This window comes from Penicillium psychrosexuale, assembly GCF_028828465.1.
Source record: "Penicillium psychrosexuale strain IBT 29551 chromosome Unknown utg000002l, whole genome shotgun sequence".
Lineage (NCBI taxonomy): Eukaryota > Fungi > Ascomycota > Eurotiomycetes > Eurotiales > Aspergillaceae > Penicillium > Penicillium psychrosexuale.
The window spans coordinates 6,324,339-6,349,361 of NW_026643187.1; the positions used below are offsets into that span (position 1 = coordinate 6,324,339).

A 25,023-nucleotide genomic window follows, 5' to 3' on the forward strand; every position below is an offset into this window, starting at 1 on the left:
GAGTAGATGAACTTGGAATCAGAATCTCACATGATGTATTGGTGCATTGATATGACAATACATTTACTTCAAGCTTACTTCTCCAGAAGATCACGGCCGGAACGATACTATCTTGCCCCAGGTGTCGGCAGTGCCCCAAATGCCAGTCCGCAGGCATTCTAACTGCACAATCTGGCTGTGATCCACAAACAGGTTGACATCAATACCAAACTCACGAACGTACCAATTAAAGACCTTGGGATCTGCAGCTTCAAACATGATATGCTCAGGAGGAAGCTCCTTCATGATCTTCGACACCACATCAGTCCGCCAGGAGGTGACGTTTTCAGTGATACCTTCTGACTCAATCATCAACCGCTTCACACCAGCGTTGAGGAATCTACGACCCAAGTTCACTAATTTGCCGGGGTCAGAGGTCCCAATCGATTCAAGTCCTGAGGCAGGTGTGTCTCCGCCGGCTCCGAATTGAATCCCCAATTCAGGCTTCGGTTCCAACTTGTATGAGTGGACTTTATCAATAAGTCGGAGCCAGTCATCCTCTGGGAATGACAGAAAACCGGAAGACAATTCGATGACATCGAATCTATGTTGACTAGTCAGATTTTATATTCCAGGCTCCTGGGCCTCGAGCTGAGGATGCACGTACCCGAGATCCTTGCATTTTTTCAGATAGCGGTCAAACACCGTATTTGGATCGGGATGTGTGAGGAGATGCTCAGCCCATCCACCCTAAAACCGGTGTCAAATACGCTAATTTGCTGGTCTAAGACAGTCTTACCGTTGAGACGTACACGCCGTGCTCATGGGCAAGATCGACCAATTCCCGCAGTGGCGTCTCGTGAAAAAGAGTAAAAGCACCTGGGTTGGTGTTTATCTCAGCGCTCTCGTTTCTGGCGACAGCCGAAGCCCTGCTGGGACTCACCTCCGGCAAACTTCAGACCATCTACGTGATCGCCCATCCTATCAGTTGTTGTCAGATGCCATTTGGTTACGTAGGTGGGGACATTTCGAAATATTACGTTTCGAGAATATCCGCGAGATATCTTTTACCCATGACCTAGTTTAGGTTAGCTCCACAGAAAACGATGATAGGGCTATATGGTACTCACTGAGTAGTATGGGCCTCGGATCTCCGTGACTCCCTTCGTTCTAGGCTTGGCAGGTCTAGGGTTTGACCGCACGAAGCCAAAGCCATTTTGCTTGTCTTGCAGAAGAGTGATACCTTGATATATTTTCGGGGTGACAGAAAAGTGTCTAGATGGGGTCGACAGAGCAATTGAAGTGCGGCTCATTACACGCCCGGTTACAAATGGATTAACAAACATATTTAGGCAGTTACTGGACGAGTCGAGCTATCCGCAGAAGAAATCATGTATATTGGGAAGTGTCGACGTCAAACATACTTCATCGAATCAATGCCAATGAGTTTACGTAGTATATTACATCAATTTGGAAATACCATTACAATCTACAATAATATTGTATTCCTTCTACATACGGAGTACTCTGTACAACATATGTAGTTCTATACAACCCCGGCTCGGATACCGGAGACTCTGTAACGCGAAGTGTTTCGGCGTTCGGCAAGAGCAGACCCGATCTTGCACATTTTATCCATCCATGATGCCACCGTTGTAGAAGGTCTTTCTCGGATGACATAGGTACCGAGGTATATGCCTTGAAGTACTACTTTATGAATAACTTTATATACATGAGGTCGTTGTGTATCTCCTTGTGCACATATCTATGCACATCTCTACTCCGTACAACCCTAGCTATATCCAATCAATGTCAGGGAATCCCCAAACTACAGTCTCTGTATCCAGCCACGCTCCTCGCCAAGAACAAAAGCCAGCCTTGTGGACTCAGCTTTCACACACCGATTCGATATAGAGAGTTATACCCAAGGAAAAGCCAAAAGAATATGCAATTGATTCCGGTGGCTCCCGCCCTGGCCCTGGCACCTGCCTTGGACATTCGCCGATTTTCGAACACAACTAGATGGCCCTGAAGCCAACTCTCCTCCTCTATTACCTACATAATTCAAATCCCCTCATTCTTAAAGTACTTCTTTATAGGCTGCTAGGACCCCTTCTTCTTCTTTCAAGTCGAGAGAACGACTGGTCCCTTGGTCTGATACCCATCATGGGAGCTGGAATGGTCATAGAGCCTTTGGTGGTTATTGTTCTCTTATTTGGAGGCACCTGGATTAACCGCTCTGTCGGATCATCCTCGACTAAAAGCTACAACCGACGGAACTCGAACGACCTTCGACGAGCTGCTTCATTTGATTCTTTGGAGTCGGGTTACTCAAGCCAATCGACAAAGGATGGTCTGCTGAGCCCTCGCTCCCACTCACCACAAGCCCCGGAAGATGGATGGCACAAGCGACAAGTTGGACTTTTAGGGTTGAATTTCGAGGTATCCTCGCCGAATACGATTGTGTTCCAAGACCGTTTGCTCAGTCGATTGCTTCGGAAGTTTCCTTTCTTGGTGGAATGTTGGTATTGGGCTTTGGTTTACTGGGTAGGTTGATTTGCTCCTTAACTTATCATCGGTCTTGGCTAAACCAAACTCACAATTTGTATAGACGTACCAGCTCGGTCGTGCCTTTACCGCCGTGACTCTCAAGGATGACACCGTCGATGTCGCGAGGAGGCATGCATTGCAACTAATCGTGATCGAGGAGAATCTGGGAATATTCTGGGAGACCTTGATACAGAGACGCTTCCTTCGCCATCCTCTTGTCATGCCTTGGATCAATTGGATGTACTCGTTCATACACATTCCTGGGACAATCGCGTTTCTCGTTTGGCTCTATTACTATACTACCGTGCGGAATCGGATCGACGAAGCTCAGCCCGGAAAGCCCAAGGGAGCTATGAGCGGGTCGCCTGCAGGTCCTCTTCTATACCAGGCGCGTCGGCGGACTTTGGCCGTGTGCAATCTCCTCGCATTCGTGGTGTTCACTCTTTGGCCTTGCATGCCACCTCGGTTACTGAGTGATACAGCCGTGGATGGTGACGAGGGAGATCTAGCCCGCAGTTATAGGTTCGTGGACACGGTGCATGGTATCAAGGGATCGGGCAGTGTGTGGACCGAAAACCGCTTCTGTAACCAATATGGCAAGTGTTGTCTGGAATCCTCTCTATGAATCCTTGGCTAACTGTTACCAGCGGCGATGCCTTCCTTGCATTTCGGCTACTCTTTATTGATCGGCCTCACACTGATCACAATCCCTTTGCCGCAGCACCACCGGCACACAATCCTGCGTACTCGGCTGACCCGTGCCTTGAGACTGGAGCTCCCGTCGTGGCGCCGCCTCGTTTGCGTCATACTCGGCTTCCTATATCCGTTTACCATCCTTGTGGCTATTGTTGCCACTGCCAACCATTTTATTCTGGATGCTGTCGCAGGAGCGCTTGTATGTGCCTTGGGGTGGTATTTTAATGGGGTGCTGCTCAACCTGTTGCCACTGGAAGACTACTTCCTTTGCCTTGTCCGGATCCATAAGCCTGAGCCGTCACTTCTCGATGTCCATGAAGAGGAGTGTCCCACGACCGAAAGTGTTTGAGAACATGGCATCCGAGGACACCCATAGTTGATTCGACTTTGGATTCAGCGTCTTTGTTTTAGAACTTGATACCCTGTATGAAACCCCACCAGACCGCCTGGTCTGGTTTATAATCTGTCTACATGAACCTCCCTAGTTATTGTTACCCAGTTCTCTCTGTGAGATTGATGTCTCTCCCGTACCTAACCTTCGCCAATTAATATGTTTATGCAAGAAACATTCTTTGCTTACTAGAAGAGAAAGATGATTATTATCTAAATAGCTTTGTAGACAGTAGAGCATAATTATCACCGTACATACAAAGACAGTCCGGATATTACAAAAACTTCATATAATCTCTCTCTCAAATCCAAAATATAAATACTCCCTGGAAAAAACATCAGACCAGGAAAGGAGGAATCGCATCATCTTGGTGGGGTTTACTTCCATAGAACTTCAGATGCGTTTAAATCAACTCATTTGATTCCATTTGTCCCTCGTATTCGCTCACCTCGTTCAAATCAACAACCCATCCAATACTTATTACAGTGTGCTGGATCACATATTACATGGTTGTCACGGTCGACACAATAACATGAGGAGGTACAGAGTCGCAAGCTCCCTGGATGACCCTTGAGTTCTGATCTGCTCGTGATTACACACCTCTCGAGAGCATTGAATACACACTTGATACGGTGGCCTACCTCGATATGTATTGCGACTCTATCGCTTTAGCGATTTGCGATTGCTTGCAAACAATAATTGAGCACAGCACCGAGGCTGTTATAGTGTTGTGGCTATAACAAAAGGAACACGTCACATTCCCTTACATTGCGGCCAGGCTGGTTTGAATCGATGAATTTGCAGTTAATTTGAAAAGAATCTAACCCGAAGAACAGATTCATCCACGTGCCTATGCCCCGAATATCGCGGTGATAGCTCGAAGTATACATGTCTCTTGGCACTTGACAGTGTGTGGTATTATATGCCAGTGAATGAATGCGAGACCAGAAGATAACGAAGACAAAAGAGCAAATTGACTCTCGTATGTCACCAATCGTTGCTATTGCGCCGTGTTGTTCAGATATACGGTGATTGTGAAGGCATACAGCAAAGACGTCCATCGACTGCTACAATTTATCAATCTTCTAGCGAGACATCAGAGGAGACCAGAAAGAATAACGGTCGTTCCTTTGGTTTATGTCGAAAACTTGGAATATCAGTCTGCCCACGATCCGTGATATGCAATCCCACCAAGCGTCATTACTTCCCCTTGATACCTATTAGGAGCTGACATCGATACTCCATTGGCATCTTGGATGCATATTCCCATCGTGAAGTGCCTGTCTATTGAAAAACTTCAGAGAGGTAACTATTCAGAGACATTTCTACGGAGTACCCCTATGCGCGCTGTGCAACGCTCTTCCATTGACCATCCAAATACCTTGAAACATTTAAAATCCAAAAAGCGAATCAATCAATCACCCTCATCTTCTAATTCACCGTCTAAGCCTTGTTGTGTGGTGACTTGAAACTTGTGGCGTCATTGGGGTCTTCCGTTCTCAGACGCGTCTTGAAGTTCCCGCGCCTTTCGCGACTCTCTTTCTTCTCCACATCTCTCCTACCCTCCCTCCCCTGGAAGCTCCTCCCACCACCTATCCCAGTTCCAATCTACCCAATCGCCCTGTGAATTTTCACTCATCTCATCCCAGCTTGCCATTATGGCTGACGATACCCCTGTCTCTGCGCCCCAAGGCGAGCAGCCCGAGCGCGCCACTGAGCAACCCACTGACTCTGAGAACAAGTCTGAGGATGTCACCTTGTCGGAAGACAAGCCTGCCGGTAAGCATAGACTGATTGATATCAATTCATCGTTTTGCGACTCCATTTTTCAACGCTGTCCCCCGGTCGGGACATCCTGTTTCTGTGCGACGCCACTAACCCGCTGTTTCTTCCAGAGACTGAAGCTGCGCCCGACAAGAAGACGGACGCTGAAGCTGAGGCTGATAAGCCTGCTTTCTCTGACGAGGCTCCTGAGGCCAAGGCCGATGGCGAAGCCGCCGAGGCTGCACCTGCCGATGCGGAGGCCGTTGCGCCCGCGGAGGCCAACGGAACCCCTGCTTCAGCGAAGAAATCCTCCAAGAATCGCCGGACCTCCACTGGTGCCACCCAGAAGCTGAGCCGCAAAAAGTCTCAGAGTCGCATCACCCACCTGGACGCTAAGCCAGGCCAAACTTATCTTGCCCGCCTTCGCAGTTATGCGCCCTGGCCCGCTATCATCTGTGACGAGGGTATTCTGCCACCCAGCCTTCTCGAAACTCGTCCAGTTACTGCCATGCAAAAGGATGGATCCTACAAGGGCGAGTATGGTGACAATGGCAGGCGCGCCCATGAGCGTACCTTCCCCGTCATGTTCTTCGATACCAATGAATTGTGAGTCGACCATCCGCGCAGCCTCTACGCCAGACGCGAACTTCTACTGACTAATTTTTTTTGTACAGCGCCTGGGTTCCCAACACTAACCTGACTCCTCTCGACCCTGCCGAGTGCAAAAATATTTCCGAGAAGAATAAGACCAAATCACTCATCAATGCCTACAAGGTTGCATCCGAGGGCCACAACCTTCAATACTTCAAGAAGCTGCTGAACGACCACCAGGCAGCTATTGACCAGGAAGAAGCTGAGTTGGAAGCCCAAGAAGCGGAGAAAGAGGCTGCCAAGGCCGCAAAGGAGGCCAAGAAGGGCAAGCGTAAGAGCAAGGGCGCTGAGACCGATGTTGAAATGGAGGACGCGGATGACTCGAAGAAATCCAAGGCTCCTTCCAAGAAGCGCAAGAAGGATGCTGAGACCGATGCTGAGACGGAAAAGGTATGTGTTACAATTTCATTGTGTTGTGATCTCTCATCTCACGAAATTATAGCCTGCTAAGACTCCCAAGTCTAACACAAAGCTGAAGTTGACCACCCCCAAGGCTCCTACCGAGGATACTGGCAAGAAGACTCCCGCCAGCAAGACCAAGAAAGCACCTGCCAAGAAGGCCAAGGCAGCTCCCGTTGCCAGCGATGAAGGAGACAGTGCCGATGCTAAGGAATCCGAGAAGCCGATTGACCCAGAGGAACTGAGAAAGAAGAAGGAAAAAGAGAGTATGAGATCCCCCATCTCCCCCGACGAGTCCGATCAGGCCAGCTTATACCTTACAGTTTTGTTCCTCCGCCACAAACTCCAAAAGGGGTTCATCTCCCGCGACCAACCCCCCAAGGAAGATGAAATGGCTAGCATGGCCGGCTACTTTGACAAATTGGAAAAGCATTCAGACTTGGAGGTGTCGATCATCCGTTCGACTAAGATTAACAAGGTCCTTAAGATGATTGTCAAGCTCAACTCGATTCCCCGGGATGAGGAGTTCAACTTCCGTCACCGTGCCATGGGCATCTTGTCTAGCTGGAAGAACATCTTGGACGCGGACACCCCCGGCCCGGCGGACAAGGATGAGAAGTCCGCCGTTAACGGATCCAAGGAGGAGGATGGTGCTGAAACCCCCAAACTGGAGACAGAAGAGGAAAAGGAGCTCGAGTCCAAGTCGACTAAGAACGTTGACTCCCCAATGCCTGACGCGGATGAGAAAGCCCCTGAGCCCGAGAAGGAAGAAAAGCCTGAGGAGAAGGCAGCTGAGGAGCCCACCGAGGAGAAATCTGAGGAAAAGCCCGCGGAGGCTGCTGCTTAAGTGGTAGGATCACGACTCTGCGATATCTATTTTCTTACTCCTATCCATTTGCGCTCTCATTCAAGTTCTCTTCTCTGTTTCTGTTTCTGTTTCAATCTACGCGGTTCCGCCGGTTTTGTTTTCTTTTTCATCTTTTTTGTCACCTGCCAATGCAATACTGGGATACGGGGCTGGACCAACCAGCAAGGCTTCTTTGAATCAATTGAAAATGTGATTATTGTTTTTTTTTTTAATCGGCTTCTGCACATTGACCTGTGTTCTGGCCATGGAGCATAGGAGTTACCCGGCTCTGGATCTCCCCAGAGGTTGCACGCCAATGATTTCTTCTATGTCGGGCTGGTTATGCACCAATTCGGGCCCAGAGTATCGGAGCGAATGCTGTTTTATGTGCAAATGCACAGAAAGATCCCCAAGGGTACGTAATGGAGAGACTATGTCTTATTCACTGCATGTATTGAGCTCTTGAATACAAGGATCCATAATGGCTGTTCAGTAAATAGTAGAATGTATGTTGGTAAGCCTCTTTCGAAGGTCAAAGGGCGTGGGCAATTGGGATTATTATGTCTATAGAATCTCTATTTGAATGGAGTCAAGGTATCGACGTATATGCCCGGCTCTCTGCAAAATCAAAAATCCCCGCGCCTTCTATATATGTATGCAATTATACATCACGCTGCTAGAAAACAAACGGAAAAACACAATATGATGCCGGTTCGACGAAATCTCCAGATTTCCTGTCCAAATCACTCATGCATCGACAGCGATGACAACCACGACGCAGATATCATCAACTTTCCCGCCGCGGTAATATTCACCGGGGTAGTAGCGCTGAGCCTCCTTGGCAAAGGGCCCATCACGACGATAGTCGATACTAGCAATCTTCGCCTCGCCAGCAATGGTCGCCGCGAGAACAGACTGCAAGGTGATTCCATCCTCAGGTCCGGACTCGGTGTGAGCCGGGTTCTTGGAAAGCGGCGAGCCTGACGGAGTCGGAAGAGCACTAGCCAATCCACCCGGCGCAGCAAGTGCACGCAGATTCTCCGAGACTCCGACGCCAGACTCCGTAGCCGTCCACGCGCCCGTCAGAACCATACGGCTCGTGACGAGCTTGAGAATGTCCTGATTATTGATATTATCAAAAACACCATCGGTAGCAATAATGAGCACATCCCCATTCTGCATCTGCACATTCGTAACGGACGCATCACTGGGGAAATCCTCCAAAAACGCCCCGCCAAAGACAGACGCCTGGGCGCGCATACGCGGCGGGATCATGCTAAGTTGGTATGGGGTGTTGAAACCATGCGTCTGCGGAATCGAGTAATGATGCACCGCGGCCCTCCTCAACAACACCGAGCCAGAATCACCCAAATTGGCCAACTCGACCCGTCCATCCGGCAACGCGACGCCAATAGAGGCCGTACTCCCGCCTGCGCGGATTGTCGAATCCGCCACGACCTGGTCGTACCCGGCCTGCAGGAGGTACTTAGAGCGCAAGCGCTCGGCGGGTTCGTGCCAGGTCTGTGCGGTGTGCGCCATGTAGTTGCACAAGCCGTGGGAGAAGTCGGCCGGGTCGACGCGAGATTCCGTCCAGCCGCCTACGCCGTCTGCGACGCCGAAAGCGACTGCTTCGGCGTTTGTTTCTTGGTAGTCTGAGATGCGATTTCCGATACGGCTTACGAAGAAGGCGTCTTCGCCGGAGTCTGGGCGGTTGCGGCGGCGACTGACGGAGTTCTTGTCACTTGAAACGCCTATGGCGTCTGCGGCGGGGTCGAAGTTATATGCATTTTTGATGGGGTGGAAGCGGCGGCCTTTGCCGGAGGAGGAGACGGCGACGCGGTAGGAAAATTTCGAGGGAGAGGGTTTCTCTAGGTGTGTTGCTGGCGTTGCGTGGAAGGCTCGACGCGAGGGTTGGCGGGTTAAATTCAGGCTTAGATGGGAATCTGGTCTGACTCCTGCGGCGTGAGACGAGAAACGGACATGTTGGGTTTTGAACAGCGAGGAATTGTATGCGTTCGGATTGGTGGAGATTGAATATACGCCATCGCGGACGATGGCTTGGAGGCTACTGCAGGCGGAACTGCAGGCTCGACACGAGACACTTGGCGGAATCATCGCTGGTCGGGGGGCTTATATACAGTTCCCTCGTGAAGGATAGGGCTCCAATTTGGGAGCGAGCGTATAAGACAGAATCCAAAAAACTAAAAAATCAAGGAGCTGCATGAATCTCAATGGATAAGACAGTACCCGCCCTTATCGTCTGACCGCCTCGCGTCATTGGTTTTTCGTTGGTACCTGATTTCTCAGGCAGAAATTGTCATTGTATGGGATCAGACTTGGTATTGGAAGAAAACAAGAGAATCTGTTCAATATTATTCTCATATTTTGTTGCATTCAAATATTTCCACTTCCACGCGACGTTCGTCAAGTTGCATGCTCTTCAACGCTATACCGCCAACCAAAGTTTATCAATGATTCTGCCGCCCGCAACATCTTGTCTCCCGCCAACCTTTTCCTCTACCCCAATTCTTTTCTTTTACTCAAGCGCGAGTCTTTATTAATCTGCCTTTTGAGCCACTGGAGAAGCACAGGCTTCTGAGTTGCCCAAGATGATGCACCCATCGCGACAAGCTTATGTTGAGGAGACAGAGGATACAGACATGGGGGGCATCAGCTATGCCGATCTTCGTGAGTAGTTCTCGAAAGCTTCGATTTGAAGCTTCCTAATAAAATCATAGCCATGGACCAAGATTACGATATGCCCTCTACCCCAGGGGGTATCCCAACTGAGCGCGCCTCCGCCATTCTATCGCAATTCGAACGGAAACGCAGAGCGGCAGCGATGGTGGTTCCCACAGATGACACACGAGTGCGTGCGCGACTACGAGAACTCGGGGAGCCAATTACCTTATTTGGCGAAGGACCATCAGAGCGACGCGATCGTCTACGTGAATTTTTGACCGACATGGCAGAGAAACAAGGCGGAGGCGAGATAGAAATGGAAGAGGCCGAGGAGGAAGGGGAACAACAAGAAGAATTCTTCACAGATGGTGGGCAAGATTTACTCGAGGCGCGGAAAAATATTGCGCTCTATTCTTTGCCGCGCGCAAAGGCTCGAGTGGCTCGGCTCAAGGACGAATCAACAATCACACTTCGAACACATGTCAAGCATCGCAAAGCTGTCAAGGAAAAGCTACAAGGATTCGATCTTTACGGGTCGCAGATTGCTGGCGATCGTCCGGTTAGCATTTGTCGATTCGCGCCGGATGGGCAGACCATCGCTGCTGGAAACTGGAGCGGGGAGATCAAATTGCTCGGCGTGCCCAATCTGGAAGAAAAAGCGACCTTCAAGGCGCATACGGATCGAGTGGGCGGTTTGTCGTGGTTCCCCGGTGCCACTCTACCCGGCTCGAATGTCTCACCCTCAACTGTCAATTTGATTTCCGGAGGCGGCGAAGGAAATCTCCACCTCTGGGCTCTTGATCAAGAAAAGCCGCTGGCTACGTTATCTGGCCATTCGGCGCGTGTATGCCGTACCGAGTTCCACCCTTCGGGCCGATACGCAGCATCGGCATCCTTCGACAGCTCATGGCGGCTGTGGGATATAGAAACGGCAACTGAGCTGCTCCTGCAAGAAGGCCATTCGCGCGAGGTATATACAGTGGCGTTCAACAGTGATGGCTCCCTCGTAGCTAGTGGTGGATTCGACAGCATCGGGCGTATCTGGGATCTGCGGACAGGGCGCAACGTGATGATCCTCGACGGTCACATTCGGGAGATCTACGGTATGGACTGGGGAGTTGATGGTTACCGGGTGCTGTCTGGTTCCGGTGACGGCTTGGTCAAATGCTGGGACTTGCGACAGATGAAGGAGACGGGCGGGATTGGTGCGCATAAGAGCGTGGTGTCAGATCTCCGCTGGTACAAGGGTGCAGAGGCTGCTTCATTCTTGCCTTCTACCGATGGCGGGATGGACATTGATGGCGCTGCACCGGCTGCAGCAGATAAAGCAGCGGAAGCCCCCTCGCCCAAGAAATCCGGCACATTCTTTGTGAGCAGTGGATTTGATAAAAGTGTCAACATTTTTAGTGCGGATGATTGGTCCCTAGTGAAGTCGCTGAGCGGCCACTCGGGCAATGTTCTTAGCACGGATATCAGTGACGATGCGAAGTGGATTGCTAGCAGCGGCCACGATCGTACGGTGAAGCTTTGGGGGATTGAATGATTCGGGTTTATAGCTTGACTATTCCCCTGTCTGATGCCTCCTAATTGGAAATCGTACACAACTCAAAGAACAGGCTGTATGTTACCTATTGAAGAAGATCTATCATTATCTACATCGCTTTCCTGTGTAATTCGTAGTCACGTGCCAAATGCGGGGATGACGTAAAGCGGTATGCCGAGAGCTTTTTATCAACTTTGAAGTTATAGCACTTCCTTTGACCTTCCCTTGGCTGTAAAAATACTATATAGTCATGGCTTTCCGTCCACAGAGGATTGCACAGCATTTCTGTCGCACAACAACCCCACGGCCTTTATCACGACCAACCTCGTTATCAAACACAAGTCAAGATGCATGCCTCTTCTGCCGATATCGCCAGCCAGCGCGAGGACTAACAACCCTCCCAACACGTGGACCTCTCATAGCCCGGACATCCAAGATACAGCACCGCTCTGCCTCAACAGAGACCTCCACCCCAGCAGAGCCAAGCAAAAACACCCTTGCCGGCGCGCCAGACATAACCAACCACTACACGATCTTCCCTCAAACGCTACCAGCAGGCCCGCCACCAGCCTCGGCGTTCGCAATTCCAACCAGCGAACTCCGCCGCGAATTCCTCCAACTACAAGGCCTCGTTCACCCGGACAAGTACCCCAACGGAGCGGAGAAGCAGCTTGCCGAGGGCCTCTCGGCACGGATCAATGAAGCATACCGGACACTCCTGGACCCGCTGCAGCGGGCACAGTACATTCTACGGGAATGGCACGGGATCGACGTGACGGCGGAAGATGCATCGACTAAGCATGCGCTTGATGCGGAGACGCTGATGGAGGTTATGGAGGTGCAGGAGACTATTGAGGAGGTCGGGGGGTCTCCTGAGGCGGAGGCGCAGATCAATACGCTTAAGAAGGAGAATGAGGCGAGGGTTCTTGAGTGTGTGGGGAGACTTGGGGAGGCGTTCGAGAAAGGGGATTTGGAGGCTGCGAGGAAGGAATGTATTCGATTGCGATTTTGGTATAGTGTTGGGGAAGGGTTGAGGGAGTGGGAACCGGGGAACACGGAGATTCGGTTGATGCATACTAGTTGATCTGTGGTTTATTTTGTAAATTATTAGATTTGTTTTGATATATTTGGATAGACTACGCTACTCTTTTTACATGTGATGTTTGGAGAATTGAATGTACAACAGGTGTTGTTCGTTGTATACTCCTAAGGGTGCCAATTATATTTGTGGATTCGCGATGGGATGGTAGAATACGCTTGTTCCTGGGATAGAGGGGGCAAGGGATATATTTAACCTGTAACAGCGGAGCCAGAGGTTTCAAAATGTCTATTTTTATAGACATCTGTAAAAAATTTGTGAATCTCGTCGTTTTTTCCAACCTCCGTATATAAGATTAGGTAGCGTTTCAGGGCACCGTTGTACAACCGTTGACCGCTACATCCAACATATCCAGAATCCCGAGGACAAAGAAAAAAATTCAAACCAAGTGAAGCTTCAAATTTAAAACGATGGAGCTTGCAGGAGCAAATCAACCAGTGAGGCCCGAGATTGGGTTCTCTGAAGGCTGGGGATTGGGCACAAACCTGCTGATGCCAATGTCGCCCAACAATTGGACAATGCATGATCCAGTTAACATCGGCTGTTCTGTATGGCTGCTCTGTGTGGCTGCTTTGCGTTGTTTTTTGTGTCGGTGATAGCGGCATCGCATTCAAATGGTTCAAACGGACGGGTGGGTGGTGGCCATTGGCATTGGGGGGGGACCAAATCATAGTATATCGAGAGAACAGTGTAGGGCGAACACACACAACGGCAACATCAAACCTCTTTTGGCCCCATTTGCATATCGCATATCGCGAGTTAGTCATTTGGTCTAGCGTTAGTACAATGGGTCTTGGAAAGGGTTACATGCCCCCATCACAGCTGCACACGTAGCATACCACTCTCCTCGCCCGAGATCGCTTCCAGCGCCTTGGAAATTGGAGCGTAAAATATTTAATGGAGCTATCCCGCATGTTAGAACGTAGTTTTCTTCATCTCATCCCTTCTGAAGCGGAAGGTCAACTGTCATGGAGTCTGTTCCTAACTTCAATAGGTATGGAGAGCGCATCTCAGCTATGACATAGGCATAGACTGTTAGCAGACCGCTAATTCAACATCTTCAGAATCATCCATTCAGCATCATTCACCTTCCTCGTCGGCCCACAACATACAAAGCTGACGATCCAGTCGGGGCTCGCCTACCATGTCTCTAAAACACTGGATCATCTCATGAACGGTCCGACGAGGGAATCGAAACACCGAATCGCCGTTCTGGAAGAAGACGATGTTGAAACCTTCGTCGCTTTCTGCGAGTATGCATACACTGGCAATTATAGCGTGCCTCGTCCCGAGGTCCAGGAAGATCACAGACTTGGAGTAGTCGAGAGCTCGCCAATTACCAACTGGAGAGGGAATTATCGGTCTGATTCAATGTCGTCGATTGTGCCACCCCCGGCTCCATCGCCGCCTCCGCAATTTCGCCATCAGAGACAAGAATCGTACCACCAGTCTGAGCCTTCGCCCGCCTATGTAAAGGAACTGGTTACTCCGACACTTGCGCGAGAGCCCGAGGCCGAGTCGGCTCCAGATCCCAAGACTCCAGTCAGTGTAGCGGAGCCGGAGTTAGAGACATACCACGAAGCGGAGACTGCACCCGAGCCACCGGCCGAAGAAGTGCCTCCTGCCGACGATGAATGGGCGGTTCCGACCGAAGAACCTGTGTCATGGGAACCAGAGGAGCCTAAGGCAGGCAAAAAGAAGGGAAAGAAAGGAAAGAAGGGTAAAAAGCAAGCGGAGATCGTCGAAGAAGAACCTCCCGCACCGACTGAGCCTGTCAGCCTTACGCCGCCATCAACACCGCCGCCAGAAGTTGCTGCCGAGCCAGAGGCAGAGCCAGAAACAGAGCCCGCTGAAGAATGGTCTCCAGTAAACCCTGTCCCAGAAGCAGAATCAGAACCGGCTGAGTACTGGGCACAGCCAGCTGAAGAGCCTGCACCTGAACCTGAGCCTGAACCTGCAACCGAAGAGCCCGCGCCTGTAGAAGAACAGCCCACACCCGCTGCGGAAGGACCGATGGAAGATTCATGGACTCAAGACAGAAGCCCAGGCACCAGCGTTACCAAAGCACAGCCGCAAAGACCAATGCTCGACATGTCTTTTGCCCAACAGAAAGCCTCCTCATCCAGCGAGCCTGGTCTCAACCTATGGGACGAGTTCATCTCCCTGCAATACAACGACGAGCCCACAGCCTCCAAGCCCACCCCGGTCGAGTCGCCAAGCACTGAGCTCCCCTACATTACCTTCCACGCGAAATTATACGTCTTCGCCACACGGTACCTAATCCCCGCTCTCGCCCAGCTTTGTCTCCGAAAGCTGCATCACGACTTAGTCCTCCTCTCACCGACGGAATTCGAAACCCCCCACCTAGACGACTCGGAAATTCTAGACGGCTTGGCAGCAACCAAGGCGCAGATGGTGCTAGAGCTGGTGCAATACGCATACACGAAGACGGCCCGACTAGAGCCGATCTCGCCGACATCCGCCACACAGCTTCGGGAGAATGAGCTGCGTCGACTGGTAGTGCACTATTTGGCGTGCAACGTGAAAGAATTGTCACGATATCATTCGGCGGAGGATTCGGTCTCGGCGACGCCTAATTTGCGGCCGGTAGATGCCAAGACGGAGCGGGCTGAGACCTCCACTTCTACGTCCCCTAAAAGCCTTCGTGCTTTGTTAGATTTGACGACAGAGCTGGCCTCAGATCTGGTCTATCGCATGATGTGAGTGGATGCCGGGATGTGATTGGGTCATAGGTCAGGGATATGCCCAGACTTTTGGTGTTCTATTTTCTGCGTTAACTTGATATGATTTTATGCATTGATGCCCTTGAGATGTTTCGAAGGATCGCGCTGGCGTTCTGTTGCACAATTTGAATGTGTCATTTTCTGTTTTCGAGGTGCATTGCATTATCTTGCATTTGTCCTGCATGATGTTAATCTTTTTCTTCTTTTCTTTCCTTTTATTTGAATGAATTTGCAATTTAGTTTGTGTCCATGGCTGTCGTATAGTTGTAGCCTTCCGGGTGATCGGTGGGGTCCCGTCGACTTGATAGGAGAGAGTGGACTCCATGAACTCCATAACCGCCAGACCCTGATTGTATCAAGTGAATTCCTGATGACATCGACATGGGTTTCATCGTATAGGTCACTCTCAAACAAGGTGGCATCTTGGCAAAACGGCGAAAGATAAGCCAACCAACTCACCAATGACGATCCAAACATCCCCCCTTGAAAGAAGATCGACCGATCGACAAAGATCCATGTCCGAATAGTCTCTTGGCAAGAATCCCAGCGTCAATAGTGCTGTTTGACGGGGGCTGTGAAGGTTGTGAAGGCTGTGAGGGTCGAGAGGTTCAGGGGAAAAGAAGCGCCAAGAGATTCCGAGGTACGTCAACCTTCCAACTCCACCTGACTTTGTGTCAAATTCTCATCTCAACTTCTCTCCTTGATCTTCAGCTGCGTGTCTTCTATTGAATTTGTTCTACACGTGCATACTCCGTACACGCAATGGTGTGACCTATTATTTCCTCTCCTCCAATCCTGTCTCTGTCTTCATAATCAAAGCTTGGCAGCGGTCCGTCAATGTACTGGAGATCGCTCTTGGCATTTGGCGTTCAGGCACGTTGGAGGCGCATTTGAATATCCCTGTTTAGGCTTTTTCTATACATCTGATGCCCTATCGGAAGGGCTCGGCGTCAAAGACAATCAAAATCGGCCCGTAACTCGGCTTTGAGATTCATCATCTGAGTAACCTGTCTCTGATTCAAAGTGAGTGTTGAACTGACACAAATGTACAGATTGTCAATCAGCCTACTCTGTACTCTCCCAACGACTGGGTCTCCATTCTGGGAATATCACTACGCAATGGTTTCTACATGTTCTTGGCAGAGCTGGACTTTCCACCCCCCTAGGCATCAAAGTTCTATATGCCTAATGCTCAGATCCGCAGTGGATCTCTGTGCTTTCGGAACTGCCCCTAGAGGCACAAACCCCCTGACGCATATGGAGTATGAATCGTCCGAGCCCAACATCCTGGCCGATCTATTCTTATAGATTTCTCCATGAATTATGGGTCCGAAATGCTCGTTGAGGCCGCTGGTAGGTCCATTGCAAATGATTCCTTTGCCTTGCCTACCTTGTATATAATCCCCTTTCGGTTTTTGATCTTTTTCACTATCAAAATGTAGAGTCTTGGAATTCCTTGGCTGATCTTCAGTGATTTCTGAAAAATATGAAATCGATATGCCTGGACGTTCTGCCCATGGTATATTAACATCACCCTTTCGCTCCTTCTCCCAGATCACTTCTATTCATCACTCATTTACTTCAATTCTTCCAGACTTGACTTGAATTTGCTTTTTCATTCATTCTATGATCCACTGGTCTATAGTCCTATCTTGAATACATTCCATCTATACTCCTTTTTCATGTTTCAACTTTAGGGCTGAATCTATACCTCGTTGCATACACACACACACACAATGTCCAACCCAGTTCTACTAGGGGCCTACCCTAACCACAGCCAAGAGCTTCAGCCTCCATCTGCACCGCCGTCTGCACCGCCGTCTGCTCACTCCGAAACACCCTTCATGGAATCAGAGAAGTACCAGAAGCAGTACCCACTGAGCTTCCGCGATCGTCTCCGCCATTTCACATGGGCATGGTACACCCTCACCATGAGCGCAGGAGGCCTCGCACTTCTCATAGCGAACCAGCCGAACAAGTTCACAGGCTACCACGAGATCGGCCTAGCCATCTATCTGATCAACCTCGTCCTCTTCTCCCTCGTCTGCTCTCTCATGGCAGCGCGATTCATAATCCACGGCGGCGCCCTCAACTCCCTCCGCCACGAACGCGAGGGCCTCTTCTTCCCAACCTTCTGGCTCTCCGTCGCAACACTGATCACCGGCCTGGAGAAGTACTTCGGCGAGAACCCCGCCCCATCCTTCACAGCCACACTCGAAGTCCTCTTCTGGATATACTGCTTCTGCACATTCACTCTCGCCGTCGTACAATACTCCTTCGTCTTCACCTCGCACACCTACCGCCTGCAAACAATGATGCCCTCGTGGATCCTCCCCGCGTTCCCAATCATGCTAAGCGGGACGATCGCGTCTGTAATCGCCAAAAGCCAGCCCGCGCGCGCAGCAATCCCAATCGTCACCGCTGGAATGACCTTCCAAGGTCTGGGCTTCTGCATCTCCTTCATGATGTACTCGCACTACATCGGCCGGCTGATGGAGAGCGGACTTCCGTGTCGGGAACACAGACCGGCGATGTTCATCTGCGTTGGACCACCGGCGTTCACAGCCCTTGCTCTCGTGGGTATGGCGCAGGGACTGCCTGCGACGTTCAACGTGATGGGCAGTGAGGACACTGCTGCTGACGGGCGGATGCTGGAGATTCTGGCGTTGGCGGCGGGCGCGTTCTTGTGGGCGCTGAGCTTTTGGTTCTTCTGCGTCGCTGCTATTGCGGTTATTCGGGCGCCGCCGACGAGCTTCCATCTCAGCTGGTGGGCGATGGTTTTCCCGAATACTGGGTTTACGATTGCGACCATTACGCTTGGAAATGCGTTTGACAGCTCCGCGATTAAGGGCGTTGGCTCTGCGATGACTGTCTGCATTGTCTGCATGTTCCTCTTCGTCTTTGTCAACCATGGTCTTGCAGTCTATCGCCAGGATATTATGTATCCTGGTAAAGATGAGGATACCTCGGATTGAGATGCCCTTCCGACCGAGGGATTATTGTCTCTCGTTCTGTTTTTGATTTCTTTCTTGTCACTTTTGGTATTTTCTCGGCTTCTTGCACAGTCCTTGTTCGCGTTGGTCTTCTTTCACTGCACACACTACTGTCATCTCATTGCGGTCTTTTTCATTTTGATTCCCAATTCTTGTTGATTCTCCCTTTTGCTCTTTCGATTCAAAAAAGCGTTCAAGCATTTTGTTTTCTTTGTTTTGGTTCTATGAGAACTCTGCATCTCCGGCGTCTCATGTCCTGTCTGATCTTCCATCTCCTTAGCGACTACTACATTTCAATAGAATTAGAACAAGAACATTTCATTTCATTGCAATCATTTCATACCTGCCTAGTAATAATAAAGCAAAACAAAAACAAAAGACCAATCCGTTGTGTACAAGTACGCGGTCCAAGAACCAGAACAAAGAAAACAAGTCACGCGACCGTAAGAGCCCTACTTGGAAGCCATCATTGCAAAACAAACACAACACTGCAGAGCGGAAAAAAAAAAATTCGCAAAGCGCAATCAGGAAACAAAACATTGAAGAGGCTCGTCTTGGCTTCATCCCGAAGGATTACTGGACCCCAGCACCACGTTGAGGTGCGAGCCATCGCTGGGGTAAATGGCAGAATAAATGGCAAGATACATGGCAAGATAAATGGCAGAGGACATTGTAAAGCAGACATGATAACGAAGTCCCTCTCTTCACTTCCCAGCCGGCACCAGGTTGCCCCAGGACCGGTGAGCAGAAGGCGGGGGATAAATGAGGAAGATGTATGAGTGACATGATATGTAAATGGTAAACAAAGATGTAAACAAATGTCAGAAACATGTCATAGATGGCAGGCTCGTCTTGGCTTCACCCCGGAGGGTTACTGGACCCCAGCACCACGTTGAGGTGCGAGCCGTCGCTGGGGTAAATGGCAAAATAAATGGCAAGATAAATGGCAGAGAACGTTATAAGCAGACATGATGACGAAGTCCCTCTCTTCACTTCCCAGCCGGCACCAGGTTGCCCCAGGACCGGTGGGCAGAAGGCGGGGGATAAATGGAAAGATAGATGGCAAGACATGGTGACGAGTCCCTCTCTTCACTTCCCAGCCGGCACCAGGTTTCCCCAGGACCGGTGAGCAGAAGGCGGGGGAGAAATGATAAACAAGAAACCCGAAATGTGAAATGTAAACAAAGGGAAGGGGCTCACCGTTGCTTCACCCCCCCCCCCCAGCACCCGGTGGTGCGCGAGCCGTCGATGGAGGAGGTGTAAACAAAGGACGGTGACAAGAAAATGGGGAAGAGGAAGAAAACAAATAAGTGATGATGATGGATGGATGGGTGGAAGTGGGAGATGGAGGACGATGAAGATGATATGAAGAATGGGAAATGAGAGATGAGAAAAAAAGGAGGGATGGGGAGATGAAGAAGAGAAGAGGAAGATGGGGGAGACAGGGGTATTTATGGGAGAAATAGTCGATGGCCTCAGGATACACCTGGTCGCCCTGGCAATAACTATGTATGTCACCATTATGTCAATATGTATAGAAGTAGAAGAGAAGACAATGATATTGAATCCTATGTAAGAGATTGTCACCTTGCTCAAGCAAGTTTTGTGTGGGTATCATGATGACAGGAAAAAGCAGTCTTTTGCCGCACATGGCTTCGTCGCTGTGAAGCGACAGGTCGAGTTCATGCTCGACAGTCAGGCCTTGAGACGTCTAAGCTTCATGGAGCACACTGGCGCGCACTGGGAAAACGGCCAGAAACACGTGACGCCGACGGCATCTGATGGACTACCACGCGGCCCCATCTGCTGGGAAGGAGTGAACTGCTGAGACGAGACTTCCGGGTTGGTGAAGGCCCTCAGAGTGGTAGACTTGGGATGAAGTGCGAAAGCCGTTCACAGCAGCTTAAGCAATCTTTCTGCCGACGTTACCGATTCCACGGCCGACAATGCTGACAATCACATCTCCATCTCCATTGTCAGGTGCGTCTCGGATACCCCAGCCGGGGGCACCAAACTTGGACAGGTCTCGAGCGAGCTGGACCACGTTGGGATCAGCAATCACATCTCGGCCAACCTGCAGCCGCCCGACATCCTCCGATCCCATGGTCATGAGAGTGAACATGGTGGTCGCAGCCGCAGGAGCCACACAACCACCCTTGGCAACTGTCTCCAGAAGCTGGAATGCGCACTGCTTTCCAACTTCCTCGGGAGCTTGACCACCAGACGGTGGAGAGGCCACATCAGCTGAGAAGAGGCAGCCCGTGGAGGACTCTGCCACCAAGGACAAACCAAACCCAAGGCCAATCTTTTTCTTTGCCTGGGGGTTGGTCTTATCCGGAGCTGGTAGTAAAGGCGCAGACGCAACGTCGGAGAAAATATAAGTATCAGGGCTGAGTGGGTTGAGGATACCACGGGCAGTCTCAATCATGCGAGCGTTGTTCGAGCCAGACACACCAACCGAGTATACCACACCACGGATGCGCTTGATGCGGCCTGCGTTCATCAAGTGCAGAGTCTTCGGCAGACGGACCTGGTGGCCAAACACAAGTTGCACTTCACCACCGCCACCCCTACCAGTGGGGCCAGTGTTTGATCGCCTCAGGATACGGAGCTCGATGTTGTTGAAGATGCCAAATTGTTTGTACAGAGGGAGGATCGCTGTGCGAACACTGTCGACGGACATATCTCCAGTCTGTGTCGACGATGTGATCACACCGGGTCCTGTGAAGAGCACCTTCATGGGTGCTTTGGCAAATGGGGCCAGCAGACACAGAGGGATTAGGAAGTAACTGAGACCGCGGTTACAGTTTGAAGGAAGCTCGTAGGTGATCATGCCGCCGCTGGCTCCAGTACCGGCCGTGCTGCCGGTGATCAGACCCGGCTTATAAACAAGCACAGTACCTGTGTATGAGATCTCCATTTGAGAGCCATTGGTGATTGCATCTAAAAGGCGGAGGAAAGAAATTTCATGAGGCGCAAGACCAGGGTTCGTGGGCGACGAGGAACGAATTTGGGAGATGTGGACTGTGCGGCCGGTGAGGGTGGACAAAACCAGGCGATATACCAAATTATGATGGGATGTGAACCGAAGGGGGGGTTGAGAGGTGGCCATTTTGTGTGGTTGGTCAAGACTCTCGCCGTTAAACACTGTAGGCCGACTGTTGGATTCGAGATGGGAAAAAGAAAAATTGGCGGAGGGAAGTTGATCCGGGCCGATTGTTTAAGTCCGGGGTGGAGCTGATATCTCCGGGGATCAGATCATCGTTTTCGCTTTCTGACGGTTCCGACCTCATGCGACATTTGCGAAAAGCTACCAAAGTAGAACAGAACACTGACAAGATCATATGTTGATATATTCACGATGCTTCCACCAGCACTAAACATTCCCAAATGGCAAGTCCAAGACTTAACATATCTTTCTTACAATGCTTCCGAGGTTCCCCCACTATATGATACCATGATTCATCACGCGACCCATAAGCAAGCTATCCCAACAAAAGCCACTGCTAATGAAATCTATTCAGGCTCGAAGAGAACTCCCATCTCCTCCAACCACCGGTCAACAACTATTGCGTCTATCACCCCTCCGCCACAGCCGGCTACACGGTGATGATAGTGGGCGGGCCCAACGCCCGAACCGACTTCCACATCAACACAACCCCAGAGTTCTTCTACCAATACCGGGGATCAATGCTCCTCAAAACAGTCAACAATTCAACCACACCTGCTAGTTTCCAAGATATTCCCATCCACGAAGGCTCGATCTTCCTACTGCCCGCAAACACCCCGCACTGCCCCGTGCGATTCAAGGACACTGTCGGTGTCGTGATGGAGCTGCCGCGGGCTAAGGATGCAGTGGATGCTATGAGATGGTATTGCAGGAAGTGCAAGGAGATTGTCTGGGAGAAGAAGTTCGTGTGTGTTGACCTTGGAACGCAGGTTAAGGCCGTGGTTGAGGAGTTTGCGGCCGACGAGGAAAAGCGCAAGTGTAAGGCGTGTGGAGAGATTGCGGCGTCGAAGTACCAGGATGGGGAAATTGTGCAACCCCCGACTCATCCTGAGTAGTATACTGATCAGGTCCATGAGGTGAGGTTGTAATTCTATCAGTTATGAGTGGTTATGAGTGGTTATGAGTGACCAATTCAATATTCCTTGATGATAAGAATAGAATAGAGATAGAGTAGAATGAGACGGATACGTTCCTCGACATATCAACAGGCGATCCGAGTCGAGGATATACAACGGAACATGGGAAGCAGATATACACCAACGAACATCTTATTATGACCAAAGGTATGGTATTTATTACAAGTACAAAGCCCTCACCGTGTTGCCATTCCTCTGCTTTCCTCCAGCTCCCGAAAAAGCAAACACCATTTATTAACCGGGTAACCGACCCAACAATCATGTACTAGAAAAAACACCCCATAGATGCATGCAACAGAGCTGTGACAGAGAGCTGTGATCTTGTGGGATACACTGAACCCATGTCTCTAATATCCAGAACCTTATTCATCAAACGGGCAGTCGATGCTTTCATGCCCATCTTGCTCACAGAGAGCACACCACTTGGACTCATCGACGACTCCGGATGACTTACCGGCAACGGCAGCCATAGATGAACCCAGCCCGCCGATACCTTTTAGTCCTTCCATGACCACATCCCGTCCTGTCTTTAGTGCGGGAGGAGTATTGGTACGGATGGACGAGGCTTTGGTCTGGAGGGGTTCTGTCTTCTCAATTGGGTGTTCCTCGGCAAGTTCATCGGCAGCCTCATGTTTGGGATTCTTCTCTTCGGTGTTGTTCTGGCCAGAGCCAAACATGCTAGTGCAGTTCAGGATGTCGTGGCCGCCTGTTTCGCAGATCTCGCACCACATGGTATCCTCATCGGAAGAGCGCTCGGATTCATGCATGGTCTCCAGTCGCGATTGAGAAGAGTTTGACATATTACGGTGATGATGGAGGTCCGAAGGAGCATCCTGCCAGTCGGTCGGGACCACTGTACGGTCAGAGAGACGGTTGCTGTTGGGGTTGTCTAAAGGATTGGGGATATTGCCCGCAGAGTGCGATGACCTGTGTTGCTTTGGCGAAAGAGTGACAGTAGAGCTGCGGCGACGACCACCAGACTGCAGGTGCATTTCTTGAAGTTCACGCTCGAGCTCTTGGATGCGATTGTTTTTGCGGTTTGTAGTTTCTTCCACCTCCTGCAGTCGAATCTCCAGCTGAGTAACGTGCTCTGGATCATGGTCATGATCTGCCGAGTTGTTCTGTCCTTCGCCGCTGGGGTTTCCTCGACTCAGAGAATGAATAATGGCCTTGAGCCCTCGGATCTCATCATCCTTCTGATCCAACTCACTACTGCTTCGGGGTCCGTCTGCGGCGGCATGTGCATCTTTCAATGCAGCGGCGGAGTGATCACGCTCCTTCTTCAGCTCCAGCTTGGTGCGTTCAACTTCACCGCGGAGGAACTCGACTTCGGCCCTAGCCTCGGCCTCTCCACGCCGGGCGTCCTCGAGGCCTTCCTCTAACTCCGAGACTAGCTCTTCCAGCTGCTTGAGCTGCTGCGCAACAACCTCAACATCTTCGCCGCGGTCTTGCAGTTCTTTGTTCTGCTGTATAAGCTCGTCGAGACGCTGCTCGTAGACGCGTTCTGTTTCGGAGGCTGCGATCTCCAATGTGTCGAGGGTACTTCTGAAGTCTGCGCGGTGAACGTCGAATTCGGCCGTTAATTGGATAATCCGCTCGTTACGTTCACGCAGTTGTGTACGGAATGAATGACCTTCCGATCCCTCCATCTCCTCCAAGGTCTTCTGGAACTCGCCCAAAGTCCCAGACTGCTCGTCGAGCTGCTTATCTCGGTCTAGCAGCTGCTTCTCTAGACTCTTGATCTGATCCTTCAAGTCTTGGATCTCCGACGAGGGCGGTCGACGGAAGTCCGACGGCCGTCCATACGACGAAGCATCATCATCCACACTAAGTCGCGACGATGGTCTATCAGACAGCCGAGATGGAGCCTTGACGGGGCTACGCATGCCACCGTTCAGCCCCGCTCTTGATGCAGTCGACGGTGTACGCAAGCCGGCCAGGCTTAGTTTCGGAGGAGGCGGCACGCGCGGAGATTCGGGTCGAGGGAGAGAGGGTCGTCGGACTCGGGGGCGGGGAGTAGCAAGAGCTGCACCGACAGATTTGCTGAAGTTGACGGGCCCCCCACGTGCAGGAGTAATCGGTGTAGAGATATTTGAGGATCGCCTTGTGACATACTTGTTGTTGTTCATGGGCACGAATATACCAGAACCCGGAATCGAGGTTGTGAAGTACTTCCGGCCCTCAACATCGCCGCTGTTTTTGCCTCTTTGCGCGTGCTCGGCGCTCAGTTCGACACCTGCGAATCGTCCGGCCTTCCCCGCTACCGATCCCAAGTATTTGATCGTCCCATGCATGCCACCGGGGACATTCACCACGTCACCGACCTGTACATCATCGTGCGCCATTGGGGAGAAATATGGGGTGATATGAATATGAGGAGAATAGGGTGGGATGCGGCTTTTAAATAATAGCTCCGGGCGAATATCAATAGCCCCTGGAAGGGTTTAGAAGTCAGGGTGCAGAGGGAGTGTTTAGGAGAATGCAAGGATATTTGACGGCCCAACTTCCACCATGACGATTGGGAAGGGGAAAAAAGGAA

At 50.8% G+C, this 25,023-nt stretch overlaps 11 protein-coding genes across 11 annotated transcripts; 7 read left to right on the top strand and 4 right to left on the bottom strand.

Moving 5' to 3' along the window:
- Positions 1–90: 90 nt before the first annotated feature.
- N7518_003517 (phosphosulfolactate synthase) lies at positions 91–1,325 on the bottom strand (the record flags this gene model as incomplete). The annotated part of the gene is made up of 6 exons (XM_057184444.1): positions 91–583; positions 647–729; positions 779–858; positions 923–960; positions 1,020–1,057; positions 1,110–1,325. The coding sequence occupies 6 exons, from the start codon at positions 1,323–1,325 to the stop codon at positions 91–93; spliced, it is 948 nt and encodes a 315-aa protein (XP_057045894.1).
- Positions 1,326–2,145: 820 nt separating this feature from the next.
- N7518_003518 (phosphatase PAP2 family protein) lies at positions 2,146–3,574 on the top strand (the record flags this gene model as incomplete). The annotated part of the gene is made up of 3 exons (XM_057184445.1): positions 2,146–2,526; positions 2,591–3,113; positions 3,177–3,574. 3 exons carry the CDS (start codon positions 2,146–2,148, stop codon positions 3,572–3,574), a joined length of 1,302 nt encoding a protein of 433 aa, XP_057045895.1.
- Positions 3,575–5,274: 1,700 nt separating this feature from the next.
- On the top strand, positions 5,275–7,277 carry N7518_003519 (uncharacterized protein; the record flags this gene model as incomplete). Its single annotated transcript, XM_057184446.1, has 4 exons — positions 5,275–5,395; positions 5,512–5,986; positions 6,055–6,421; positions 6,474–7,277. The coding sequence occupies 4 exons, from the start codon at positions 5,275–5,277 to the stop codon at positions 7,275–7,277; spliced, it is 1,767 nt and encodes a 588-aa protein (XP_057045896.1).
- Positions 7,278–8,024: 747 nt separating this feature from the next.
- Positions 8,025–9,392, bottom strand: ppmA (type 2C protein phosphatase PTC7; the record flags this gene model as incomplete). The annotated part of the gene is made up of 1 exon (XM_057184447.1): positions 8,025–9,392. One exon carries the CDS (start codon positions 9,390–9,392, stop codon positions 8,025–8,027), a length of 1,368 nt encoding a protein of 455 aa, XP_057045897.1.
- Positions 9,393–9,886: 494 nt separating this feature from the next.
- Positions 9,887–11,502, top strand: N7518_003521 (putative pre-mRNA splicing factor; the record flags this gene model as incomplete). Its single annotated transcript, XM_057184448.1, has 2 exons — positions 9,887–9,965; positions 10,016–11,502. 2 exons carry the CDS (start codon positions 9,887–9,889, stop codon positions 11,500–11,502), a joined length of 1,566 nt encoding a protein of 521 aa, XP_057045898.1.
- A 250-nt stretch (positions 11,503–11,752) lies between these two features.
- On the top strand, positions 11,753–12,586 carry N7518_003522 (J-type chaperone JAC1; the record flags this gene model as incomplete). Its single annotated transcript, XM_057184449.1, has 1 exon — positions 11,753–12,586. The coding sequence occupies one exon, from the start codon at positions 11,753–11,755 to the stop codon at positions 12,584–12,586; it is 834 nt and encodes a 277-aa protein (XP_057045899.1).
- Positions 12,587–13,569: 983 nt separating this feature from the next.
- N7518_003523 (uncharacterized protein) lies at positions 13,570–15,325 on the top strand (the record flags this gene model as incomplete). The annotated part of the gene is made up of 2 exons (XM_057184450.1): positions 13,570–13,595; positions 13,666–15,325. The coding sequence occupies 2 exons, from the start codon at positions 13,570–13,572 to the stop codon at positions 15,323–15,325; spliced, it is 1,686 nt and encodes a 561-aa protein (XP_057045900.1).
- Positions 15,326–17,081: 1,756 nt separating this feature from the next.
- On the top strand, positions 17,082–18,320 carry N7518_003524 (tellurite-resistance/dicarboxylate transporter family protein; the record flags this gene model as incomplete). Its single annotated transcript, XM_057184451.1, has 1 exon — positions 17,082–18,320. One exon carries the CDS (start codon positions 17,082–17,084, stop codon positions 18,318–18,320), a length of 1,239 nt encoding a protein of 412 aa, XP_057045901.1.
- A 1,921-nt stretch (positions 18,321–20,241) lies between these two features.
- N7518_003525 (RNA 3'-terminal phosphate cyclase-like protein) lies at positions 20,242–21,450 on the bottom strand (the record flags this gene model as incomplete). The annotated part of the gene is made up of 1 exon (XM_057184452.1): positions 20,242–21,450. One exon carries the CDS (start codon positions 21,448–21,450, stop codon positions 20,242–20,244), a length of 1,209 nt encoding a protein of 402 aa, XP_057045902.1.
- Positions 21,451–21,699: 249 nt separating this feature from the next.
- Positions 21,700–22,403, top strand: N7518_003526 (3-hydroxyanthranilate 3,4-dioxygenase; the record flags this gene model as incomplete). Its single annotated transcript, XM_057184453.1, has 2 exons — positions 21,700–21,731; positions 21,863–22,403. The coding sequence occupies 2 exons, from the start codon at positions 21,700–21,702 to the stop codon at positions 22,401–22,403; spliced, it is 573 nt and encodes a 190-aa protein (XP_057045903.1).
- A 443-nt stretch (positions 22,404–22,846) lies between these two features.
- N7518_003527 (CAP-Gly domain containing linker protein BIK1) lies at positions 22,847–24,829 on the bottom strand (the record flags this gene model as incomplete). The annotated part of the gene is made up of 1 exon (XM_057184454.1): positions 22,847–24,829. The coding sequence occupies one exon, from the start codon at positions 24,827–24,829 to the stop codon at positions 22,847–22,849; it is 1,983 nt and encodes a 660-aa protein (XP_057045904.1).
- Between the last annotated feature and the right edge of the window lie 194 nt (positions 24,830–25,023).